The sequence below is a fragment of the Spermophilus citellus genome (genome assembly GCF_964194105.1).
Source record: "Spermophilus citellus genome assembly, chromosome: 19".
NCBI lineage: Eukaryota > Metazoa > Chordata > Mammalia > Rodentia > Sciuridae > Spermophilus > Spermophilus citellus.
The window spans coordinates 4,991,234-5,014,911 of record NC_138201.1 but is presented as its reverse complement, the minus strand read 5'-3'; the positions used below and the strand labels follow the sequence as shown (position 1 = coordinate 5,014,911).

Sequence of the window (23,678 nt, the reverse complement as noted above, 5' to 3'; positions counted from 1 at the left end):
AATACCAGCCCAGGAGGGAGGGGACTTTGCCCTGTTCTCTTTGGTACCCCAGTCCTGGCACCTGACCAGGGATTCCTGACAACCTGGTGACAGGTTACACACTAACTTCTGGATGCGGACTGTACCAGGTGGTCCCAGTCTGGTCCAGAGAGGTCTTAGCAATGACGAATGAGTCCGCAGCCAGGTCGCCAATGTCTTACCCACACACAGCTCCACATGCCATGAGGCAGGTGGTGCCGGGTCACAGGGGAGAGAGGACAGCCCCTCTCCGTGTCCCTGTCACCCGCCTGCCACGGCAAGCACAAAGAAACATATGGAAAAATGCAGCTTTAATAAATGACTTCTCTTTGCTCATTAATAATGCAGGAGAGGTCACGGTTAAATGGCAGAGAGGGGTTCGCAGAAGAATACCGTCAGCAGCTCCGTGTAATGGCACGACAGAGCCGAGCTCCCTGGCTGCTGTAGGACTGAGCCGTAGGGGCGGGAGCCCCTCTCTAGTACATCCCCTGCGCCCAGATGCCCGTTGTCATAATATTGGGTAAATGCAGTCAGGCTGTGCCGCTGAACCTCAAGTCTGCCCTGAGAAATGTCAGGTGCGAGCCCTTCCCACTTAGAGGGACCTGCCCAGCTTCATTCACAAGGGCACATTGAATGGTGCCTCCATTGGGGAACTTTGGGAGAAAGGTCCCTTTCCCCCCTGACTGGTCGCCTGCCTAGCAGGATCAATTTTATTCAAATACATTTCTGCTCCTCAGTGTATGATCAGGAATAAGCTGAGACAGTGTGGAATTGAGAGAAAAATGACTAAAATCAGTGCAGAACTGGGCTTGCACACTGGTCTTGTATTTGACGTTTTGTCGGGACCCACAAGGAAGGCCTGGCTGGGTGTCGGAAGAGTCTCCAGCTGTTAGCTGAAGCTGACTCACTAGCTCTTCACATCCTCGGCCCACGGGTCCTCTCCTAAGTTTTCTGTCACTACTGGATCATCACGTCGGAGGTGGGCTGACCCATCTAAGTTCCATGCATCCTCCAGGGAACTTCTGTTCTCAGTTGAACCAAAAGTCCCTGGACTTGAAAGGGCTCCTGAAGTTTCCTGGCAGAATTTCTTTGTTGGGCGAGTCAGTAGCAGAGAAGTCACACCCCAACTCCTAGATGTAGATCAGAAGTGCAACTAACAGCAGATTAATACCAAAAAAGTTACTGTGAGTGAGGACGTTGTTAAAGTCCGTTTTTCTGTAATAGCTAGTTGACCAAAGGGAAACGGAAAGTCACGGCTGTCTGTAAAAGTTCACTGCAGACATATATGGACATGTTGCTCACTGTTTCCAAAAAAACCCGGTGTCCTCCTGACTCTCCCAGCTGCCGCCTCCTGACAAAACTCCTCTCCAGGGAGTACACAGGAAACCATCTCAGGGAAGAGAATTCCAGTGGTGTGCCCGAGGCTGGGCACAAGTCTCCCGCCAGGGGGGAATGGACACGTAGGAGGGTCCTTGTGATATGAGCAAATCCTAATTTGCAGAATTCTGGGGGAGACAGATCCCTGTGTGAATGTCTTTCTGATCAGGAGATGGATAGTGGCCACCAGAGTGGGACATTGTGATTTATGGAGCCTACATCTGGGGGGCTCTCAGGACCTGCCTGAGTCTGTTCATGAAGCATCATCAGTGGTCCATCTTCAGTAATTCTTGCTCTACGTGTTTGGAAATCTGTCGTGTGGTCACCTTTTTTGCTGCTGTGACTAGCGGAGCTGACAAGAACAAAGTAAACAAGAAGCTTCCTTTGGGGCTCACGGTTTCAGAGGTCTCAGTTGGCCAACTGCATCTCTGGGGCCTGAGGGGAGGCAGAACATCATGGTGGGACAGTGTGGCGGAGGAAAGCGCTCAAGATAGGGCACCAGGAAGCAGGGAGAGGCTGACTACCATCAGCTCACAAAATACACACCCCAGGGACCCACCTCTTGCAGCCACACCCCACCTGTCTGGGACTGATGCACTGGTTAGGTGGAGACTCTCCCAGCCCAATCATCTCACTCTGAATCATCTCGCCCTGTCTCACACATGAGCTTTGGGGGACACCTCCTGCAGAATTCCTATCAGGCATGTTTAGAAGGTATAGCTGAGTGACCCCACAGTATCCTCCCCAGCTCTCTCTCACTTTTTCCCTATTTGACATTCATAGGAGAATTCTCACACTCACCCTGAGGGCTGCTTTACACTCCCACAGTGTGTGTACTGCTGGGCTGGGGACCTCCTTGAAGGACCAGTGCTCAAGTTGATGCATGGATAATTAGAGATAGGACATTGGGGTTACTCTGTAGGACCCCCTCATCCACCTTGGTCTCATTCTGTGCAAAACTCATGTGCATCCTGTTTATATTCATTTACATAAGTATGAGATTCTGAAAATATGTGTAAGGACATGTAGACGTTCAAAAATGTGACAGTGAATGTGCCTATGTACGTGAATATCAATGTGTGTGAGAACATCATTAGACCATGTGCGCCAGGTACAGGGGAGCCCAACCCGAGGAGGAGCGTAGGCTATGGTACTTGAGATTAAACCCATTGAGCAACATCCACGGCCCTTTTTACTTTACCAGAATCTCACTAACTTGCTGAGGCTTGCAATCCCCAGACTCGGCCTCCTGAGCCCCTGGGATTACAAGCACCCTTGTTCCTAAACCCAGCATCTCATATATTCTGAGCCCATTTGCCTAAATTTTAGTTCTAGGTACTGCTATAATTGTTTTATTAATCGTGCCTAATTTATAAATGTAGAGTACACATTGAATTCAGTGGTCTCAGGCATTTACTGGGGGTTCTTGGAACACACTTCCTGCATAAAATGGGGCTACTGTTCACTTCTTAACTTTCAGGGTAGAGAAGCTGTCGGTGCTTCATATCCCTGCCTGCATTTGGAATCTGTTAATTTCTTAATTCTGTCAGTGTAGGGAACATGAAGGGGTCTGTTATGGTGGTTGAAATTGGCTTTATTCTGATCATTAATAAGCAGCTTATTTATTTTTCTCTGTATATGGGCCCTCTTTACGTGCGCCGTGCCTGTTCCCGCTCTCGCCCATTTCTCTATTGGACTTTTTCATCCTTCGCTGTTGGTTTGTAGGATTTAAAGCTGGGGTCTGGATGCTGACGCCTTCACATGGTTCCTTGTGTCTTTTTGGGGGAAGGTGTGTTTTCTACCTCCTCTCCTGTACTTTCTTCCTAGATGACGTTTTCTCCAGTGGCTCTCTGTGGGAGGTGCTGTTGGAGTCCAACCTTCTGATTTACATAAAGGGCTTTTCTAGTGGCACTTGTAGAAAAGCCCATCACCTCTTCCCCGTAAGGGAACATGCCAGTTTGACCTTGTGGATGGGGTCATGGTTGCTTCGGTGCCTGGCTGTCCTTGGCACCCTGTTCATCTGGTGTTCTGTTGTGATGCAAAGGACACTGGGTGGCATTGCCATAAGGCTGTGCCCCTCTTCTCAAAGGTGTGGTGGGCTAGCTGTAGCATTCTGTTATGCATCTTTTCCCTCAACTTGTCAATATTGATTTCAAAATATTGAAAGTGTCCTTCTACCTGGAATTCTTAAGGAAATCACCAATGGCAATCGGGGAGAAGGGGTTGGTGGGTTGTAGGGGCCTTTAAAAAGTACAAAATGTGGCTTTATTTTTCTGTATTTCTGTATTGTACAAGAAGAGACATCTGTGCGGTTCCAGTTGAAGGTAGTATTTTTACATCAGCAGTTGCATGTTCCAAGCTAAGGAAGTCGGAGGCAAACAGGCAACCCAAGTAACAAAGCCGCACGGCCCACAGCATTCAGCCACTGCACACAGAGTTAATTTGTCAGCCGTCCCGGGGATGACAATTTTCTCCCTGTGCGCGGGCGGTTTACCACAACAGAGACAGGGTCCATTGGGCGAGACGTGACAGTTCCTGTCTTCCACCCCAAGTGTCCATAGTGGTGTGGCACATGACGTTCAGAGGGACGTGCATTTTAATCAAAGAAAGCTCTAAAGAATAAGAAGCACTTTTACTTTGTCAAGCAGCTGTTTTCTAGTAGAGAGAATCACTGTCCTCCATGGCAACACTTGGGCACACCTGCTTCTGCTCTTTTCTTGGTGCCAGAGTCACAGCAGTACCTTACCTCTGCATGAGGCTCCCTTTTACCTGGTTGTGAGTGGCCTGTCACCAACAACTTACAAGCCACCGCCGCAGGCTTCCCCTTGGGCTCCCAGCTGCGTCTGAAGGCCTCTCCAGTGTTCCTGGGATCATTCCTTCTTTCAGCTTGCAGTTTTTTCTTTCCTTGGCAACTTTCTAAATCTAAGATTGGTAGTCCTGGGGGAGGTGTCTGGGGATCAACCAGCCACCGTCCCCATTCCCTCAGGTGAGGGACACCCAGAGGAGAAGGGAAAGTTCCAGTGGTCCGTTCTTGGTGTTGGAACTACACCACCCTCCCACCAGGAATGGCTGTAGAGTGCAGTGAACACGCGGGGCCTCGTGCACAGAACCTCAGAAGTATAGATCCTGTTGTTGTTTCCATGGCAACCAAGGGCTAGAGGAGTTAAGTAACTTGTCTGGGGTCACACAGCTGCGTGAGTCAGGGTCTGGCCTCCCGGGGATTCTTCAGCAGCCAGCGTCTCCCTCCAGGGTTCCCAGCAAGGTGAGCTCCGGTCCACCTGCATTCTGGAGAGAAGGGGTCACAAACTAGATACGATCCTAGAGTAGAGGCTCCAGCCAACGCATAACAGAAAGACCTGAATGAGAGAGAGACTGCTTAACACCACCTCCCTTCTGGAGGAGAAGCCAAGTGAGGTGTCAGTGCTGAGTAGGAGAGGGATTCTGTTTGCAGGTCAGCCCAGTTGTCCCAGGCATAGCAAAGGAGACCCCCTTTCCCACTGCCCCCTCTTTCTGAAAGGGGTAGAAGTGGGTGGTTCTCATAGTGAGGTCTCTGAAGCACAGGTACACGAGGTGCCAGAGCATTCCTCGTACCTGAGGAGGGTCTGAGTGAGCTCTGTGCTTGGAAGCAGCTCCGAATACTGACCGGTGGTGTTGAACCTGCTGAGCAAGGCTGCGGAGAACCGGAGGGGAAAGCCAGCAGTTCTAGAGTAGATAGGGGTGGGCCACCATGTATGGACATCCTTGGGTAGCACTGGAGAACAGGGCTTCCAGAAGTAATAAGGTCAAGGCAGGTTTACAATATGGAGAAGACACCCCTATTCAGGCATCTGCTCACCAGGTGACTGAATACCTCCAGTGTGCCCAGCAGGGACCCCTTGACCTTACTGCCGTGGTCACTGAACAAGGGGATGGTTCCTAAGGTGCTTAGGCTGCCAAGCAGGAGCTGGAACTCAGTTGTGGCAGCCATGCTGGGCTTCCCAACCCATCAGAGCCTTGTGGCAACGCAAGGAGAGACATGTCACACCCTCTCCTATGACATCTTGTAAGCGGAGAGCGCTTAGTTCCTGGGTGAGCCCAAGTTTGTCAGGTGCAGCTAGAGGACCCGACAGCACCTCTCACAGTGCTGTGTAGGTGGCGGAGTGTCGCTCTACAAGTATACTTAAAGAAAGAAGTGCGTAGGAACGCAATCAAAATACGAAGCCCATATAGTCCCGACGGAAAAACCCCAATGGAGGAAACGTATTTTCCAATGATGAATTTAAAATGCATGTGTATTTAGACGTACATATTTCTGTAAACAAAAGAGCCATGTCACACCCTGACCCATTTGTACTCACAGTCAGGACGATTACAGGGCCAGAAATGGCCCTTGTGCCCATTGACCTCACTGCAAAGTGAGACCAGTGGTACCAAAGAAAAGCCGAGAGAGCGCTAGCTTCAGAAGATGCTTTCAAATTTAACTAGGAAAAGCCCCAGAGCCACACTCCAGCAGGAGAAATGTGACTATTGCCTAAAGCAACCACAGAGGCCTGTGCCACAGGATCCTTGCTTTGGCCACTAGCGATCCCGATGCTGCTTCTCTAACCCCCATGACACTTGGTGGAGAGCCGCGTGCATCTCCACCCATGCTAACCACACTGAAGCGTCAGAACTATAATTGCCACCCGTCATATGGCTCTGTCCTATGATAACTTTAAAAAAAAAAAAACTATTTTGTGAGCATCAGGTTTGGCATCTTCAAAATCATGGGCGCGTAACTCCCCCTCCCCAGTCTCCCACCCTCTAATTGCATTATCAAGTGTTCTGTTTGGTTCATTAATTCCTTCCCAGATGATTTCCTCCTGGTAGGTTTCTAGCAAATTCTGCCCGTGTCTCATAAATCATCTTAGAAAATGCTGCAGGTCTTGCCGTCACAGGGATTGAGCCCACCCGCTAATTCCTGGGCCCAGTTGCATTCTCCTTGCCCAAAAGCCACCCTTGTAGGTTCGTTATTAAAACTCTTAGACCACAGAGGACAGTGTTCAGGATGGGGCTTCCCCTGGGCCACACCCCCCCCAGAGCTACTCCAAGGAGCATTTCACTGAATACACCCAAGATGACTTTGTCACCTAAACACACTTCCTCCATATAACCTCTGGGACGGTGTCTGTCTCTTCTTGGTCCCCTGAGATCCAGGGAGGTGGCCTGAAGGACCCATGGCCCTGCTACCTTGTAATAAAAGTGGGAATCAGAAGATGGAGTCTCTCTGAGGATTTAGGGTCCCATGTGTAAAATGTGACAGTGGAAATGTATTTTAAAAGGCAGGACGGCACTCAGGTGAGAGGTAACCTAAAGAATCCAGGAGGGTGGTCTCTGTGGTCATCTAGAGGAGTGCCCTGATTGACAGGTGAGGAGACAAAAGCCCAGAAGTGGGCCACGGGTTCCTTGGCAGGGTGTGTGCCCCCCGTTACTGGCTGGAGGCATCCAGCGCGTCTCACCTGATGCACATGGGCAGGAGTCTGTTTTTGACCCAGGCCATCCAAACACGTCTTTCATTTACTTCTGTTTAGTAACATCTGTATTGTGGGACTTGTACGTATGTGCCAACTGTTCTCTGCAGCTAAAATATGAAATCATTCCACCATGCTTATTTTCCAGAATTTAATCATAAAAAGGTAAGGATCAATTATTCTAATGCAGTCATACTTTAAGAACCCTTCAGTGCCTGGGAAATCAAGAGGGCGAGTCATTTCGTTTCCTATTTTATAGGTGATAAATATCCTAGAATGTCACCATTATTCTTTCTGTGCCATTTGTAAACTACATTTATAAATCTTGGAGGAAGAAGTACAAACTTTACTTTTGATTCATAAGGTTCTAAATCTCCCACCGTAGCGCTCCCTCTCCAGTGTCAGCTGTTCCTATTCCTTTCCTGGATCCTTAAGAAAGCCAGTGGTTTCCAGATTCTGCAGCCATTTCTCAGAGTGGCCATTAGGTGACTGTCCAGTTCAGTGTAGACAGCTTGGAATTTACATATTGCACTGGTAAAAGTTGCCTCTGGTTTGCAAGGAAAGGTCTCGGCAGACAGAATGTTCCAGCAATTCTGTATTGTCTAGAGACATCTGGGACTGCTACTAAATGTAAGCCGTCCTCAAGGGACACTCGGGTATTGCAGGTGAAGCTAGGCCTGAAGTGTTATTCCTAGTTAGAAATAGATCTCAATGCAGCAGAGAGGTGAACATTTTCTCCTGTAGCCTTAACTTCCCAAGTTGAGCAACCGTTTGCAATACTGCATTTTGTCAAGGTTCAGGACAACCACAAAAGTGAGTGTGTGTGCTTTAATTTTGTGTGTCAACAAGATAAGGAAAGAAATGGTATCTCCCCCGCCGCTGGCAGCATCACTCTCCAAAATGATGGTGTGACTCCAACTCGGCAGCATAATATGTGCATCAGTCACCACAAGAAAGCCTGAGTCATGAGGAGTCGTCCTGTAACCTTGTTCTTCTTGGGGACAAGTAACAGGGCTTGGGAGAACATGTTGCAAATGTTGACCATTACTACCTCACCGCGCACTGTCCACATCCATTAAAGGTCAAACCTAGGAACAGAGGGAGTTTGCGGCAGGTGTGGTTTGGACTTTTTTTCCACAATATGACTCTGACTCTAACACAACCATAATGTGGGACCGTTCATGTGAAGAACTGAGAGCTTTAGGATGAGTGGGTGGTGTTTCCCCAATAGGTGTGGGGAGTACGTGTCCGGTTTTTGCAAAAGGTGTTGAGATACAAGATTCTGTGATTTTTCTAACCAGGCAGCAGAATCTACCAGTGTTTTTATCCTCAGGGGCAGAGGTGTGTGATTTAGAGACTTATTCTGGGACCCTGGGCTTCCTAAGTCTTGGAATGGTGCAAGAATAGTGAGTGGGGGACATGCCTGGGAAGCTGTGACCACAGCTGAGAGCCTGTAATCGCAGAGCATGGTGGGAGCAGGGGACACTCCCGGGCAGCCCGGGACCTATGTCGGTCCTCCTCGTCCCAGTCTTTGAAACCTAGCATTCGGGATTCAATACCTCCCCTGGTATTTCAGCCTAACAAGCTGAATTTGGACTGAAGGGACCAAGTTCAAGCTCTGTAGACGACTGTTAAATTGTTAATAACCCTGAAGCAAGGACCTTGCCCTCCAAGTCTCAGCCTCCCCATTGAAAACCGAGTATCTCGGATCTGAGGCTCCAATTCCTCCACCTCTCGCACCCCTGTGGGTCCACAATAGGGGATCCCCCTTTCTCCGGTCTATTCCTCACACGGTGGCCAGCATCATGTGGCTAAAACGGTACAGACCTGCAGGTGTGTGCTGGGTCCTGCCAGTCATCCCCTAGCCTCGTAAATCATCCCAAAGTCATTGTGAGGGGTGTGTGTGTGCTGAAAACCTAAAAGCTACTCTCTTGGCCAATTTCTAACCTGAAATATAATTCTATTCACTGCAGATAAAGTTTGGGGGGAGAAAAGGGAAGGTAACCCTCTGAGATGCTGATTATGCTAATTTTCTTGACTGTACTAATCGAGCTGCTCAGCACACAGTCGTCCTCAACAATTATTCAGTAATTAAATGAACGAGTAACTGTGTGTAAGTGGGGTGCTTAATGCTTAGAAAATGCTCGGAAGTGTTTGCCAACATGATTCATTCAAAACAGCAAAATGTAGGATTCTTAATAATCCAGTCCCTTCTGGTGGCTAGGAAAGTTTCAAATTCTAGCCCTGCTTTTTTAGTTTATGGCTGTCATGGAACTTTTTCAAATGCTGTTTAAGAAACCGGAGATGGGCCTGGCCCATGGCAGCAAACGCTCGTCATCCCAGCAGCTCAGGAGGCTCCCAAGTTCAAAGCCAGCCTCCTCAAAAGTGAGGCCCCACCTCTAAGTAAGCCCCAAAAAAAGAAATTGGAGATGTTAGAAAAGATCTGTCAAAATTCATTTAGAATGTTGATTATAGACAAGCCAAGCAACGATGACTGTTAAAGGGGAAAAAAAGCTTGTTCTTTTAGACTGAGCTGGTTTGCCAGTGAATGCTGAGACCCTGGTGTAAGACTTCCTCTCTTTAGTTCAAGGATGCCCGTGGCTCTAATGTGAGTGGTACTGCTTGGCCTGTCTGACATGAGTTCCGACCTGGGTGATCCATATCATCGTTTTGTTTCTTTGGGTAAAAAATAAAGATGTAAAACCTCCATGGAGAATACACAATTTTCAGGTGCAGATCCCTAAAAGTCAGCAAGTTTCACTTGCTGTGAAATAGCTTGGACCTGGGGTGTAAATTGCTCTTTGTCTTAACAAGATAATGACAGTTCCTAAGACAGCACATCCAGTAAGCATTTTTCACAAGTTGCTTTTGTCCCAATGGTACTCTTGTCAGGGGTGTCCCCCAGCATCAGCAGGATGTTTGCAAGACAAACGCGCACCAGTTGGAGGAGCAGATACTTAGCAAGAAACTGACCAAGACCTCAGCTAGCTGTCTGTTCCCCATGCTGGGGCAGGAAGGGCAGGTTCTCTGCCCTTCCTTTAGAAGGGGATGCCGCTGTCACACGAGGACTAGAAAGGGCTCCAGGCTGGGCCAACCAGGTGTCTGGCAAAGCCCCCGCATCCACACCCGGGCATGTGCAAGCAGTGCCTGCTAGAGATTCCTGTCCCCAGAGCATCTGTGCTTCCCCTGGCCCCACCTCTCCCTATTGCTCATCGGGGTGCCCTGGGGACACCTCCCGCTGTTTGGGGATCAGGGCAGGTTGCTCAGTGGTTAGAACCTGTACTCTGCAGTGGAATAGCCCTGGGCCCAAACCATCTCAACTTTCAGACTGTATGACTTTTGGGAAAGTTTGGGGTCTTGTTTCCTTGTCTAAGAAGCAGAGGCAAAACCACCTAGCACACAGGGGGGAGCCGGGCACCGACACCTAACAAGTGGAGTTGAGAATGTCACCTCCCAAGGTGGGCCCCAGGAGAGGCCTCCTCCCTTGCACAGATGTGATCATCTGTTTTCATGGGGTCCCTGATGTGGTTTATCTGGAATGTGATTTTTAGGAGCTCAATAGAGGGAATGTACAGGGAATGTCTTCTTGTCTTTGGTACCAGGGATTGAACTCAGGGTCACTGAGCCACAGCCTCATTTAACTTACTGAGGCTGGCTTTGAACGCGAGATCCTCCCAAGCTGCTGGGATTACAGGTGTGTACCACCATGCATGGCTGTCCTGGTCTCTTTACAGGGACTATTGCTCACCCTGTCTTCAGATGAGGTACATCAGAGGCTGAGTACCTCATCCAAGTGTTAAGTCCCACAGCTGGCGGTGGGCACTTTGTACCTCTAGGTAACAACTCAGTGATATAATCAGACTTGAGTGACCATGTTCAGTAGCGGTCATTGAGGCACACAGAGCAAATTATGCAAATGGCACAGCGACAACTCAACCCCCTGCCTAAGCCCTAGGTCACTAGCTTCTGTTACCGGCACTGCTCCGGGACATGAGCAGAGCCCAGTTAATTCCCTATCAACCTGGAGAGTTGGTTCGTGCCATTACCCACTCGACAGATCAGTAAGCTGAGGTCCCCAGGGGTGAGCCCTCTACTCAGGACAACACAGTTCCTGAGTGATTAAGCAGCCACATAAGCCCAGGCCAGCAGACCCCAGAGCCACAGCTGTCCACCTTGAGGGTGAGCCTTGTCAGTGGGCAGCACATGTTCCTGGGCATTCTCATCCCTGAGGACCCTCCCCTGATTTTGAAACTGAAATCAGTGTGGTGACACAAAATGTAAGTCATGAAACACCCTTGCCATTCTTCAAACTTTGCATGACCACACTGCTGTGGCTGGAGGGTCTTCCTCCATGTCTTTCCCTCTAATGATCAGAGGCCCGAGGGGGTGGAGTTCATTTTAGAGTTTATCCCAGATCTGTGACCCATAGGGAATGACAGGTAAACAGTTCCTGCGTCAGCTGTGACACACACACCTCATCACCTCTCCCTCCGAGTGTGGCTGCAGGTGACACTGCCCGTGTTTCTCTTTCTGTCTCTACAATGGGACAGACCTTCCACCTGCCCCGTGGGGACTGAGTCAACGTAGGCACAGTTCGTGGAAGAGAGTCAGGCTCGGGGGGAGCCAGCCGAGTACTGCAGCCCTTGGCTAGACCAGGTGAGCAGTGGCCACAGGGCCTGGGGTCTCCAGCCCTTCTGGTGTGGCACTGAGGTAGCTGAGCCCTCCACATGGCCAGATACCAACCATTCTGGGCTCCCCTTTCACAGGTGACGCCAACAGTGGGGCCCTGGGCACTGCGCTTGATGCCCAGTCTGCACCTCCCTGAGCAGGTGGGGGCCTCTTTTCTCTCTCCTGGGGCATCAGAAGAGGTTTCTTCACCTGAAGCAGACCACCTTGTCACCTGTGGGACAGAACCCAGGGACCGGGCAGAGCCACCTTGCTCTTTGCACATGCTCCAAAACCTTTCTGGATCTCATTTTTCCTTCTTTCTGCAAAGCAGAGGATCCTTTTGACCTTAGTGAGAAACGGATCTGTCTAAAGCTAAGATCAACACTGCCCCTCATAATTTCTTATCGGCGCAGATAGTCAAGTCCCAGAGAAGAATGGGGAGGGGGATCGGACGGTACCTTGTTGCCACGGTCGCAGTGCTGGGTTTCCTAGAATGGGTCAAGTTGCTGCTTTAAAGTATCCGGACAGTGTAAAGCCTTGTCTCTTTATTTTAAGCGTCCCGGTGCAAACAGACTCTTGGACACGTGAGTGCCGTCACTTAAGATGAGACTTGGGGTGTGGATATGAGAGAGGTGTTGACTAAGGTGGGAGACTCATACTTGTCTTGAAAAATTAACATATATGGGGGGGTTAGGCTGTTTCTTTAAGAGGTTCATAGGATGTACAGCCTGTATTTAGAAGAAGGTAAAGGTTTTTTAAATGTGAGACACTTAAGCTAGACACAAGGAAGACCCAACTAAGATGAAAATTACTAAGGCTACAACTTCACCTGTACAGGATTCTGGGAACGGATTCAGGAGGGATCGTGTAGCCATGGAAACGCACCAGGATGCATTTAGAAGTTCCCATGGACTCCACAGCGATCCCTACTAGGGCCCAAAGCTACCCATACAGACCCAAGTTTTCACTACAGAGGACTTGAGATCTGTGACAGAGTGGGCTATTCACAAAAGGAAGTACTGTCCACAGGCACACAGTATTGGAATCACGTTTGCCAAGACACATTCTCTAACTGCCATGATGCCTAGATTATCGATAAGCTGCCTTCCTCCATCGGGCTCTATAAAGCAGCCCATAAAATTGAAATAAATTAAACAGAAGTTCCCGGGATCAAAAAAGCACTTTTTTATCCACTTAAATCACAGCTCGAAACTGTAGTTTATGATAATAGATTCTACCGGAAACAATGGACCATTGTGTAAGTTTTAATTAGTTTGAAAATATAGGTGTGATGTTTTACAGGATGAAACCACTGCCCCTGTATTTAATTAAATGATCCCTATAAAAGTAGGGCTTCTAGCCCAGGGCACGATTTACAGTGGGCCGAATTGAGAACTGCATTAGCATTTTACACTGGGTCATTTGAACATGTTGTAGCACTAGAGGGGATGGCGATGTGCTGATCCCCAGAACAGCTAACATCTATAAATAGCTGCGTGTTTTCATTGTAAGCAGTTCGGGGTATTTAAAACCATCCTGTCTTCAGCTTAGAAGTCATACAGAATATGGGGCCCCGGGGTGTTGAAAGGTGTCACTGCCTTAGAGTAGCAACCAGTGGTATTTCAGGGGGACAGTGAACCTCTTTCTGGGCCATTGGACCAGCAAGTCTCCCTGCAGGTGCTATCTCAGGGCAGCCTGGCCACCTCAGCCAAGTCAAATTCCTCCTCCTGCATTCTTCTGACCATTTCTTAAGAGGCACCCACGGGAACACCTGCTAAGACCAGTGGCTCCAGGAAGGAACCAGACCCTCCGCTACTGTCTTGTCACAGGAGTGCTCCCACCCGGGCCCCTCCTGAAGGCTCCTTAGTGTCAGGTTCCATTTGCAACAGTGTAGCTTTGAGACTCACTGATTAGATTCACACCATAATTGCACCTCCGTCTTGGGGGGGATGAGCCATAGGTGAATAACTTAGGCATTTAATTTATAATAAAGTTTGCAATCAGCATTTCTTGTTCCCAAACATTCCATTTACTTGGTTTTAGAGCGGCATAAACGGTTTTAAAGGCAATCTGCTCAATTGGGCGAGTTAATGATATTTAATTTGACCGGGGCCAAACGTCACCATTCGCACCTCCCGTCTCTAACCGCAGCCATCATCAGCGCCACCGCTCTGTGTAATGTAGATGCGATGCTAATCTGGAGAATAAAGGCTGTCATTCTCGGTTGACTGCAGCACGCACTGGAGCCATCACCTTGCCGAGTCTCGCAGTGATGGGATTTCCAGGATGACAGTGTAATAAGTGTTATGTGCACAAGGTAATTCAAAACAAATTTGGCTGCAAAAATGGATCGTCTAGGGTAGTAAACGCCCGCCTCGTCACGTCGTCTTAAGAGAATGTAATGATCCCTAAAATACCTTGTCAAGAATCCTGCCTGGCAGGGGTCAAGTCCTGTAAAATTTATCTGTTGCGAGCCCCGCTCCTCATCCCCAAGAATCCCAAGTCTAGGTCATAAATATTCATGTCTATGGGAAGCCCAGGAGGTTGAAGCCTCACAGCACATGCGTGACTCTTCACCCACCCCGCCCCCCAAGCAGGCTCAAGTGTGTGGCTTTCTTTTTGGAAGGTACAGGCGCTCCCTTAGCACTGAGAATGCATTTTGATTATTGCCACATTAGGCAATCTGAGTCGATCATCTATTTTGCATCTGAGGAAACAGTAAAATTGTGCTGAGCTCTTAAGAAAGGAGCACCTTTGAATGATGGAAAACTAACACTAGACTGCTAGAATTATTCCCTAGGGGTTCTGACAGTCTTGCCCTTCCAGTGGAACCCAGCCATAAACAATGGTGACATTCTGCCCCACTAATGATGCCAAAAGGTCCACAAAAGCACATTTTTAGGTCACCCTCTGGGGCTGCAACGGGTATTCTTCCACATCCAGGTGCAGACATTTAAACACCACCCAAGGGCAGACAGGAGGAGCCTTCAGTCACTGGGTAAACTGACACCCAGTCTCCTCCCGGCGCCATTTAAATAGCCCCTCAGTGTGGTAGCACAGGGTTATGAAGTTCACTTAATAAACTCTAGTTGCCAAAGTTATGAGCCAAGTGAACCAGCGCCTCTAATGAGAAAAGCCGTCTCCCTAATTTGTTGTAGAGTATTTTTCAATTGGCCCTAAAGACATACTCATGCCTCATCTTACACTGTCCCTCTGTGATGTTTCATCTGTTAGGGTGTTTTGGACTGTGGGTCGTTCAAATCCCAGTCACGTGGCTTGAAGCGTGTGCACGGCCGGGTCCAGTGTGATAAGTGTGTAAGACAGAAGCATCGAGCGCACACAGCTGTATTGCCAGAGCCCCGAATCATAAGTATCAGCATGGCCTCTGACACTGTTCCCAAGGTGCTGCACAAGTCTAAGGAACACATGCAGACCTATAGTCCAGAGAGAGGCCACCCCATTCCAATGTAACCACTGGATAAAACCTCAAGCTCCCTGGCAGCTGCCCTTCTCCTCTCATGGCAAAAAGCACGGAGGGAAGGTTGTGTGCGGACCACGCAGCTGCCCGGCATCTGTCAGAATCAGGCGGGTCAGAGGGCGACTCCCGGGTCCAACTGCCCTCCTGTATCTTAGCTCTGGCTTTCTTGAGAACAGGAAGTTGAGGAAGATGCTGGGCTTAGGAAGAAAATCTCAGATCTGGGCAAAAGGCCGGGTGGTCCTGTGTAAATAGGGAATGGACAGGTTCTACATTCAGAAATCTTAATGTCCAACATGACCACAAGTAAACCACCTTGGGTAGGAGGGTGGTGCATTGGCCACGTCTCCTACTTGTGCCATTAACTTGCAACTGCTCTTAGAATATTGTATTCTAATTCTGAAATCCAAAACATTTAAGTCATAGTGCTCGAAAAGCCAGGGATCTGAGAGCATTTTGGAGGTTGGGTCACTTTCATGGGGGACGCTCTGCCAGGGAAGAGTTAAGCAACTACTGCAAAATCCAGAAAAATACTCCAAACCCTTGTGCATTTCTGATCCTGGCATCTTGATAAAGGACACTCAGGTTGTACTCGATTCTTACCATCACACATCAGTGGCAGGATCAAGCTGGCTGTTCCGGTCCTGCCTGGTTTTTAAGCGGGATGGTGCAGCCCCTGCTTTATTTACCGGGACTGTTGACTCCGAGAGTTGTCCTTCTGCATAAATAGACTGGGTCCCAGCCATTCCCAACCTCCATGGGCGTAATTCATTCCAGGCAACAAATCAGACATCTCTTCCTCCACTCAGTAGTTTTTACAAAGCGCCCCGGGAGTTGTTCCATAGTGTCAGAGCAAAAGGGTTTAGAAGATACACAAAGCCAATCAGCTGACTGAAGAAAAATATTTTGGGCCTCATGTTTCCCATAATCCAATCATAAGGGGTCACCAGATTACAACCTGAACACGAGTCCTTGGTTTTATGGGGAAGAGAGAGGAGGAATTAAAGAGAGGGACTTTGTGGTGCTTGGAATGACTTCATTTCTAGAAATAAAATTCTGCTTTCATCTTGCATGAGCTGCTCTACGAGTACCACTGTGTCGACTCCGTATTGATTGTAGCTTGGGGAGCATCCTGAGCGCCTCTGGCCCACCTTGCGCTACTCACTTACTGGGGAGAAGGAGGTGAATGCTAGGTACTACCAGTCTCGTGGGACAGTGAGAAGTGTTGAGGGTCATCAATAGACACTAGGCGCTCAGTAAGTACAGGCACTGGGCCAGAGCATTGGTGAAGGTGGGAGACAAAGCTACACCTCCTGCCATGGTGCCTGTGTGGCTCCCCTCCGTGGTCAGTTGCTGTGCCCACTGATGGCCGGTGCTTTCCTTCATTCAATATTTTCAGTGGGCTTTTGAAGGAAAGCGAAGGACTGAAAGGTACAGGGCAGCGCGCAGTCACGTCCTTCAGAGGAAGCTCTCATCCCCCCCACATAACTAGACACATGCCCGGCGCCGAAGCCTTGCGTCGTAATTAATTTCTAGTTAGCTATTATTGCCTGATAAAGTCTGGGAGCCTCGGGCTGGTCTTTTCTTTGCCAGGCAAGATTAGCAAGCGATGAAATTGCATTAAAAGCCATTCCAGGGGGAAGCCGGGACTCCCCTGCTGTGAGATTTATTATTTAGTGCCAGATCTGTAGACCTCTGCTGTCACCCCTTCCCACCAGACATTCTGTGGGAGTGCGCTGACCCCTACCACGTGGCCCTCCTCTTGGGCTACTCACACCCCAAAGCACTCTGGCCAGGGACTCGTCTTTCCGGTTTCTGCTCCATTCTAACCCTGCTCCACCCTAAATGTTTCTCAACAGGTCAACGGCAAAGATTTATCCAGAGCAACTCATGACCAGGCGGTGGAGGCCTTTAAGACAGCCAAAGAGCCCATCGTGGTCCAGGTATTGAGAAGGACGCCCCGGACCAAGATGTTCACTCCTCCAGCGGAGGCCCAGCTGGTGGACGCTGGCACGCAGACCGACATCACCTTCGAGCACATCATGGCCTTGACGAAGATGTCCTCGCCCAGCCCACCCGGCTTGGACCCCTACCTTCTGCCAGAGGAGTAAGTAGCCCTACTGTGACCCACTTGTCCCATAAAGAAAGGGAAGGTGAGAATGTTGCTCACATGTGACTATTGTCTATAGAGGCCGTAAATCGAATCCTGCTCAAAACCGCTCTGACATATTAATGACTTTATTATAAGCCCGGAGTGGAGTTGTTCAAATTATATTCCAAGAATGACATTACTTACGAAGGTTGTAAAAGTTGTTTTGGGAGTAAAACTTAGTCACCACACATGGTAATTTGAAGATTTTGTAGTCGCTACTGTGGGGAACATTCAGTCGACAAGAGTCCTGGGGTGATGCCGTTTGCACCCGTGGCCCCCCTCAGGCAGCTGGGACTCTCCCCTCAGAGAGCAGAGTTCAGAACCTTCACATCAGATAAACCTGACGCTCAGAATAGTGCCTGACCCAGGACCTCATCTTGCCTGTACTGACAGAGATTGACACAGTTTTCTTCCCCCTAACTAACCGGGGGAGGCCCTGGCGTAGGGGTAAGCGCTCAGGAAAGGGTGGCAGTGATCGTGCCCGCAGGAAGGACGTCAAACATTCAGGAAAAGGTGAGGAGCAGGAAATTCCCTCAGTCCCACCCGTGGCTGTGAAGGGAGCAGCCCCAGCTCAGTCCTCCCTGACTCAACACCAGCTTGGTGCGTTGTTTTGAGAGGTCTGTTCTCCTCTGTGGGGAAACCTGGGTGCCTCCTGGTGGGCTTCGATTAGTAACGTGGGAGCACAGGCACCTGCAGCCCCACCAAAGTACCTTCCCCTGCAGCTGATAGCATGAGAGACAGGGCCTCACCTGCAGAGAACGGTCACCTCCTTCCTTTCCCACCACAGTCCCTGCTACACAGGCAGGGCCAGTGAACCCCAGCCCATTATGTGACATTACAGAGCACAACGGTGCCACTCCCGACTCTGGGATAGTGAACTGCCACAGGAATGGGCGAGCCTTTTAGAAGCCAAACCCCTAATTTCCTCTGAAGCCTAGTTAACAAGACAGGACTTATCCCCCGGGGCGACTTGAGAAATGTCGGAAGAGTCCAGAGGTCAGGACTCCTCGGTTCTGGCTGGGAGACAGGAACAAGCAGGGAGCGTTAAGTTGGTCAGAAAGCCCAGCCCCTCCAGCAGCATCCCTGGGACCTAAAAGCCTCTTAAGTGCAGGCCATGTATTTGTCTGATGGGCCCAGGACTCTGAAAGGCAGCCCTTATTGCAATGACCACTCAAGCCTGAGCTGTTATTTCCAAGTTAAGTGCCACAGCCCACTGAAGGCTCTCACCTCTGAGGAGGTGAGGGCTGGGATCACCAGCCAAGGCTTTCCGGAGCCACTGACCGAGCATGTTATAATTCCCACTGCCTTCACCCGAGAGGTTCCATTAAAGATGTTTCCAGAAGAGGGTGGGCTCTGTGTCACAGGTGTTGTTCTAGAGAAATACGAGTGCGGATCCACTTCTCTGAATGGCACATGCAGGTCTGCAGGTGCACATATGGCCCAGAGATGTGTGGTCAAGTGCATTTCTGAGTAAGATCCGAAAAGACAGTGTCCTGGGTGACAGTGGAACAGCTTCAGTCGGGTCCTGGCACGCATCTTGAAATGCTGCCCACGTTCAGCCTATTTCTGCCCAGAGGCCAAGGTAGAGCTCAGTTACCTTGAACCCCATGATGTGGGCTCGGGCATGGAGTCCAGAAACCAAGCCCACCTTACTTGAGCTTTGTATCTCAACTTCTTCCGGAGAGTGGTGGAAGGGCGCCCTGGGAACTGTTCACGGATCCTCACCCCGGAACCTGGCCTTATCCATATCTCGTCTCCTTGCAGGCACCCCTCGGCCCATGAGTACTACGATCCCAATGACTACATGGGGGACATGCACCAGGACATGGACAGGGAGGAGCTGGAGCTGGAGGTACAGAGCCCTTGTGTCAAGCACAGAATGCTGCTCGAATCTGTCAGAAGTCCCTTCCGTCATGAAGGGCACTTCCCTGCCCCTTCATATCAGGACAGAGCTCAGCAAGTCCTCAACCTGGGCTTCCTGTCATCTGCACACTCCTCCCCACTAGTAAGCCCTCACCTCTATGTCATGGCCCCCTGTCTCTCCAAGTGAGGGCTCAACAGCAGGGGATAGATGCTGTCCCACTGCTTCTTGTGCTCCAGGCTTGCTAACGAGAATCTTGAAGAAATTAAGCAAAGGCCAGAGAGGACTCATAATTAGGGTGGGGTTTTCTGGTGTCCGCTAAGTTCTACTTGTTGTTGTCCCTTTAGTAAGGGTAATAGGAAAAAAAGGACACCCCGTTCCAGGGCGTGGTCGGCTGTGTCATATTTCAGTGTGTTTTCCCAGTCCACAGTGTTCCTGGGAAGGTCATAGGGCACCTTTTAAAGAGATCCCCGATGTTGACAGGGGAGCCGTTGACCCCCTGAGAAGGTCGACCAGGGAAATCCCGCTGACACAGATCCAGTCTCACGCCCAACCGCTGTGGGACCTGGGCCACCCACTGAGCTACAGGAGGTGTTTGGCCGCAGCAGGTTCCCAGCCAGTGACAGGCATCACTGAAGAGTTTTTAAAAAGCCTGTATTCCTCAAGCATCCCTTTCACGCACCCAGACTTCTCCTTTCAAATTGGAGGATAAGGTCAATAACGATGGGCAGTCGCAACTGGAGCCAGCTGACACTCTATTTGAGAATTTCAAACCGTGCGTCTGGTCTACCCAGGAAAGGTAGCTGTGCTGTTTTTCAAAAAATAAGGGTTCTGCCCCTGACTTGCAGTGTCCTATCGAACCAGAAACAGCTGAGGACTCCTTCTAAACATGTGTCCTTTAAGTTGTTGACAAACCTCCTTCCCAAATGGAGTTCCCACCATCTAATCAATTTGGGAAATGCCAGGTTGGACAAAACGAGATTTTTTTTTTTTTTTTTATGTGGTGCCAAGGATCGAACCTAGGGCCACAAGCACGCTACCGCTTGAGCCACATCCCCAGCCCCAAGACAGATTTTTAAGCGGAGTCCAGAACTCCTGACTCTTAAAATTATATGGGAACCTCCCTGGGGAAGAAAGGTGGACACAGTAGGCAGATTTCCCGAACCTCTCTCACCCAGTTAACGTACCTCCCTCATTCTGTTTCTGGAACACTCTTGGAAGGGCTGATGATCTGGCCTTTATTTACGTGCATATGTATGAGTGTCAGGGATTGAACCCAGATGTCCTTAACCACTGGGCCACATCTCCAGCCATTGCCAAGACCGGCTTTGAACTCATGATCCTCAGCTGCTGGGATTACAGGTGTGCACCACCACACCCAGCTGACTCTGCTTTTTGATGATCATCCTAACTGACAAAACCGAGCTTCTCAAAGCTCTCAAATACCTCAGGAGCTGGATTTACAGACTTTCAACATCTAGTGCCTAAGCTTGCCTTTATTTTCACTTTCTCATACCTGTGAGGCTGTCATGGAAGCCAGCTGTCCCAGGACAAGTCCCATCCAGAAGCGCTTGCACGTGGTTTCACTGTGCCTCAAGTCCCCACAGTATCCGCCTTACAGGTTTTTAACTTGGTGTCACCCAGAACTGTTACTAAACCAAGGTAGTTCCTATACCACTGTCTCAAGCACAAATCAGCATCAACCACCATAAATAAAAAGTTTACACAGTGTTCAAGCCTGGTACTAAGCGCTGGTACCTACCAGGGGGCTAGTTGGGGTGAAAGAAGGGTTCACAGAGTCAGCCTAAGGAAGTAGGCTCTCCAATGTGAACCCCGAGAGCCTCTGGAGTTCGATGGGAATCTGTTCCCTAGGACCTGGGCACACTGAGGTTAGAGGACCCCTGGTTGACCCTCCATGCCCTCCTCATCTCCAGAGTTACATAGGGGGCCTTAGGTATGCATTTTCCCCCTGCAGGACCAATGTCATCCAAACTGCCCCTTGGCAGAGCCAGTTCACCATGGCCTAGAAGGGACCGAGCCCCTCGTGGACCTGAGAAGGCTCTTCTCATGAATAGAAGCAGAATCCAAGGGTTCAGAAAACTCATGAGGCATTTTAAGTTTTAGACCTTTGATACCCCGAGACTTTATATCTGTTCTTGACACCAAGTCCACTGTTTGGCCTTTAGAAATGAAGCAGCAGGAAGTCACCACCCGACTGCCCTTAAGGGGCTCCTCAGCCATGAGGACCACTCACATTAGCTTTTAACCTCTTAGCATCTGGACATCGCTGGCTCCTAGGAACGATGCTTACCTCTAGCAGCATGTACCCCCACCTCTGTCATCCATGGCAACCTACAGTAGATTATTATAAGTGATGCCTCTGAGTCTTGGTCTCTTTCCTCCCGTCTTGCCATACGCCCAGCTGTGAGGTCACCTACCAGGTCATGGGGTAGCTAGAACATAGTCCACCAGGGCCAAGCAGACGCCAGCCACTTGCATCTCCAAAAGCATGAGTTAAATGCACCTCCTTTCTGTAGACAATATCTAGCCTCCAGTATTTTGTTACAGTAACACAGTCTCCCTGCCGCCACCCACCCCCAGGGCATCTCCATCAGAATCCCCAGGGCACCTGCAAGGCCCTCCACAGATGTCATCTGGCCTGTTTAAGAAAAGTGATGCCTCACTCCTCTGCCAAGACCCCAGGTTCCTCCAGTGGACCCCGTTTTCAGGGTCACTATTACCAACCTGCCATCCCTACTTCTCACAGGATTTCTTAGCTGCCTTCCGTCCCATTTTGTTCCAGCTGCTGGATTTCAGAAGAATCAGGCCTGTTTTTGGGGGGAGGGGGCAGCTCAGCAAAATATCTCAGTCCTTTGAAAAAGCCAGTGGTCCACAGGGGCCAGATGAGGAGAAAACGTGCATGGGGTGGGGTGTTATCAAAGCCAGTGTGTGGAGAAAAACAGATGTTCTTGCCCCTAAAGCCCACAAAGTGATCCTGTTTAGGTACGTGTCAGATCCCCGTCATGGTGACACTGCTCAGACTTGACAGGATTTTTCCCAAGTACACCCCAGGGCTCAGCCGCCAAATAATTACCCATAAATTTCCAGGTACTGAACACCTGGTCCAGGTCTTCTTGTCGGCAATTAAGAAGGAAAATAGATGTCTGAGGAAGGCTTTCCTGAATCTACTGTTTAATTTCCCCAGTGACCTGCAGCAGCGTCCTGTACGGGCTGGGAGCGGCTGTCGCCTGTGGTAGCGCCTTCCTTTCTGATGATGTCATTGTGAGACCTGTCTAGAAAGGGAAGCTACAGTTTACACAGGGGGCTAAGGAGGTCTCCAATTCCGGTGTCCTAGAGGACAGGAGTAGATCAGATGGGAATCGGGTAGTCCTGGTAGCAATTCAGCCAATCTGGAAATTTCCCCTGAGGGAAACCACCTGGTCAACCCTGAGCACGTCCATCCACCACCTCTGGCTCTGCCCCCTGCAGAGCAGGCCCTTCATGCACAGCTCCACCTGCAGGCACTTCCCCAGGTCTTTGCACAGCTCCCCCACACAGAATCGGATGCCCTCACTGGAGTACATGCGCCCCCAGAGCTGGGCCTTTCCATTCCTCCTGCCCAGTGTCTGGCATGGACAGTTAAATATCTGAAGGAGATGTCAATGCTGTCACCCATCTCCCAGGGAAACAGCCATATCGCTAGACCCCTTCCTACATCCCACAGGGCGCCGTCCACAGAGAGACACGCTGGGAACGTGCACACCATTCCTGGACCCATAAGGTCAAGGGCTGCGTGCAATATTAACATCAGCATTTGGTGTCCCCTAGGATTATAGTGGCCAGAGCTAAAACAGAGCAGTTGAATCACCCTGGGGCGACGCCACCTCCATCCCCTAATTGGAATATGGTGTCGGTTTTATCTGAAACATCAGGCTTAGTTCTTTATCCAACAGTCCGTCTAGCCCAGGGAGGAACAGGACATGGGAGGGGGTGGTGATCCAGATCACACTTGATACATAATGCATACCACTTTGATCAATGGGCATCTCTGAAATCTTATCACGGACAGATAGCTTTCACTGAGCCACTCCGAGGCAGAAACAAAGGTGGAGAATTTACAAGCCACCCAAGCAGTTGGGGAAGTTTAACACCGAGTCCCCAAATGTAGTTTCTCATTTTGAAACCATGGGATGGCGGAGGTCCTTGGGCGGCTTGTCCAGTGAACTCTCACTGCTCCAGAACAAGCTCGAGGAACGCTCCAACCCAGAAGGCCCCCTCTGTGGCCCCCATCTAGATGAAGCGCAGCCTGCTACTCAGGGAGGTTTGAAATACACGAGAGTGACAGTGACTAGGCCACTAGTGATAGGAAAATAAGTTACTCCAGAGGATTGGGAAGGAGCTGGCCCTCGTGGTCAGCTGTGGCCCTTCAACCCACACTTAAAATCATCTCCTTCCTCCCACTGGTAACCATACTATCTAATGCAACTAAATTATGAGAAGTTAATAGGGTTTCATTTAATGAGAGTTTGCCCTGTTGCGAGAGCTTAATTAGGAAGTCGTTGGGTCAACATATCAATGATCAGGAGCTAAACTCAAGGTGTCCTGTGGAGGGGTCACTGAACTCCGCCCCCCCTGCTC

General features: G+C 49.8%; 1 protein-coding gene across 2 annotated transcripts in view; it reads left to right on the top strand.

Moving 5' to 3' along the window:
- PDZRN3 (PDZ domain containing ring finger 3) overlaps nt 1-23,678 on the top strand; it is a 204,976-nt gene that overhangs the window by 173,378 nt on the left and 7,920 nt on the right. For both annotated transcript variants that reach the window (XM_081276149.1, XM_081276150.1), the window contains exons 4-5: nt 16,887-17,134; nt 18,944-19,031. In XM_081276149.1, coding sequence (XP_081132275.1) covers nt 16,887-17,134; nt 18,944-19,031 — 336 coding nt within the window. The remainder of the gene's footprint in view (nt 1-16,886; nt 17,135-18,943; nt 19,032-23,678) is intronic.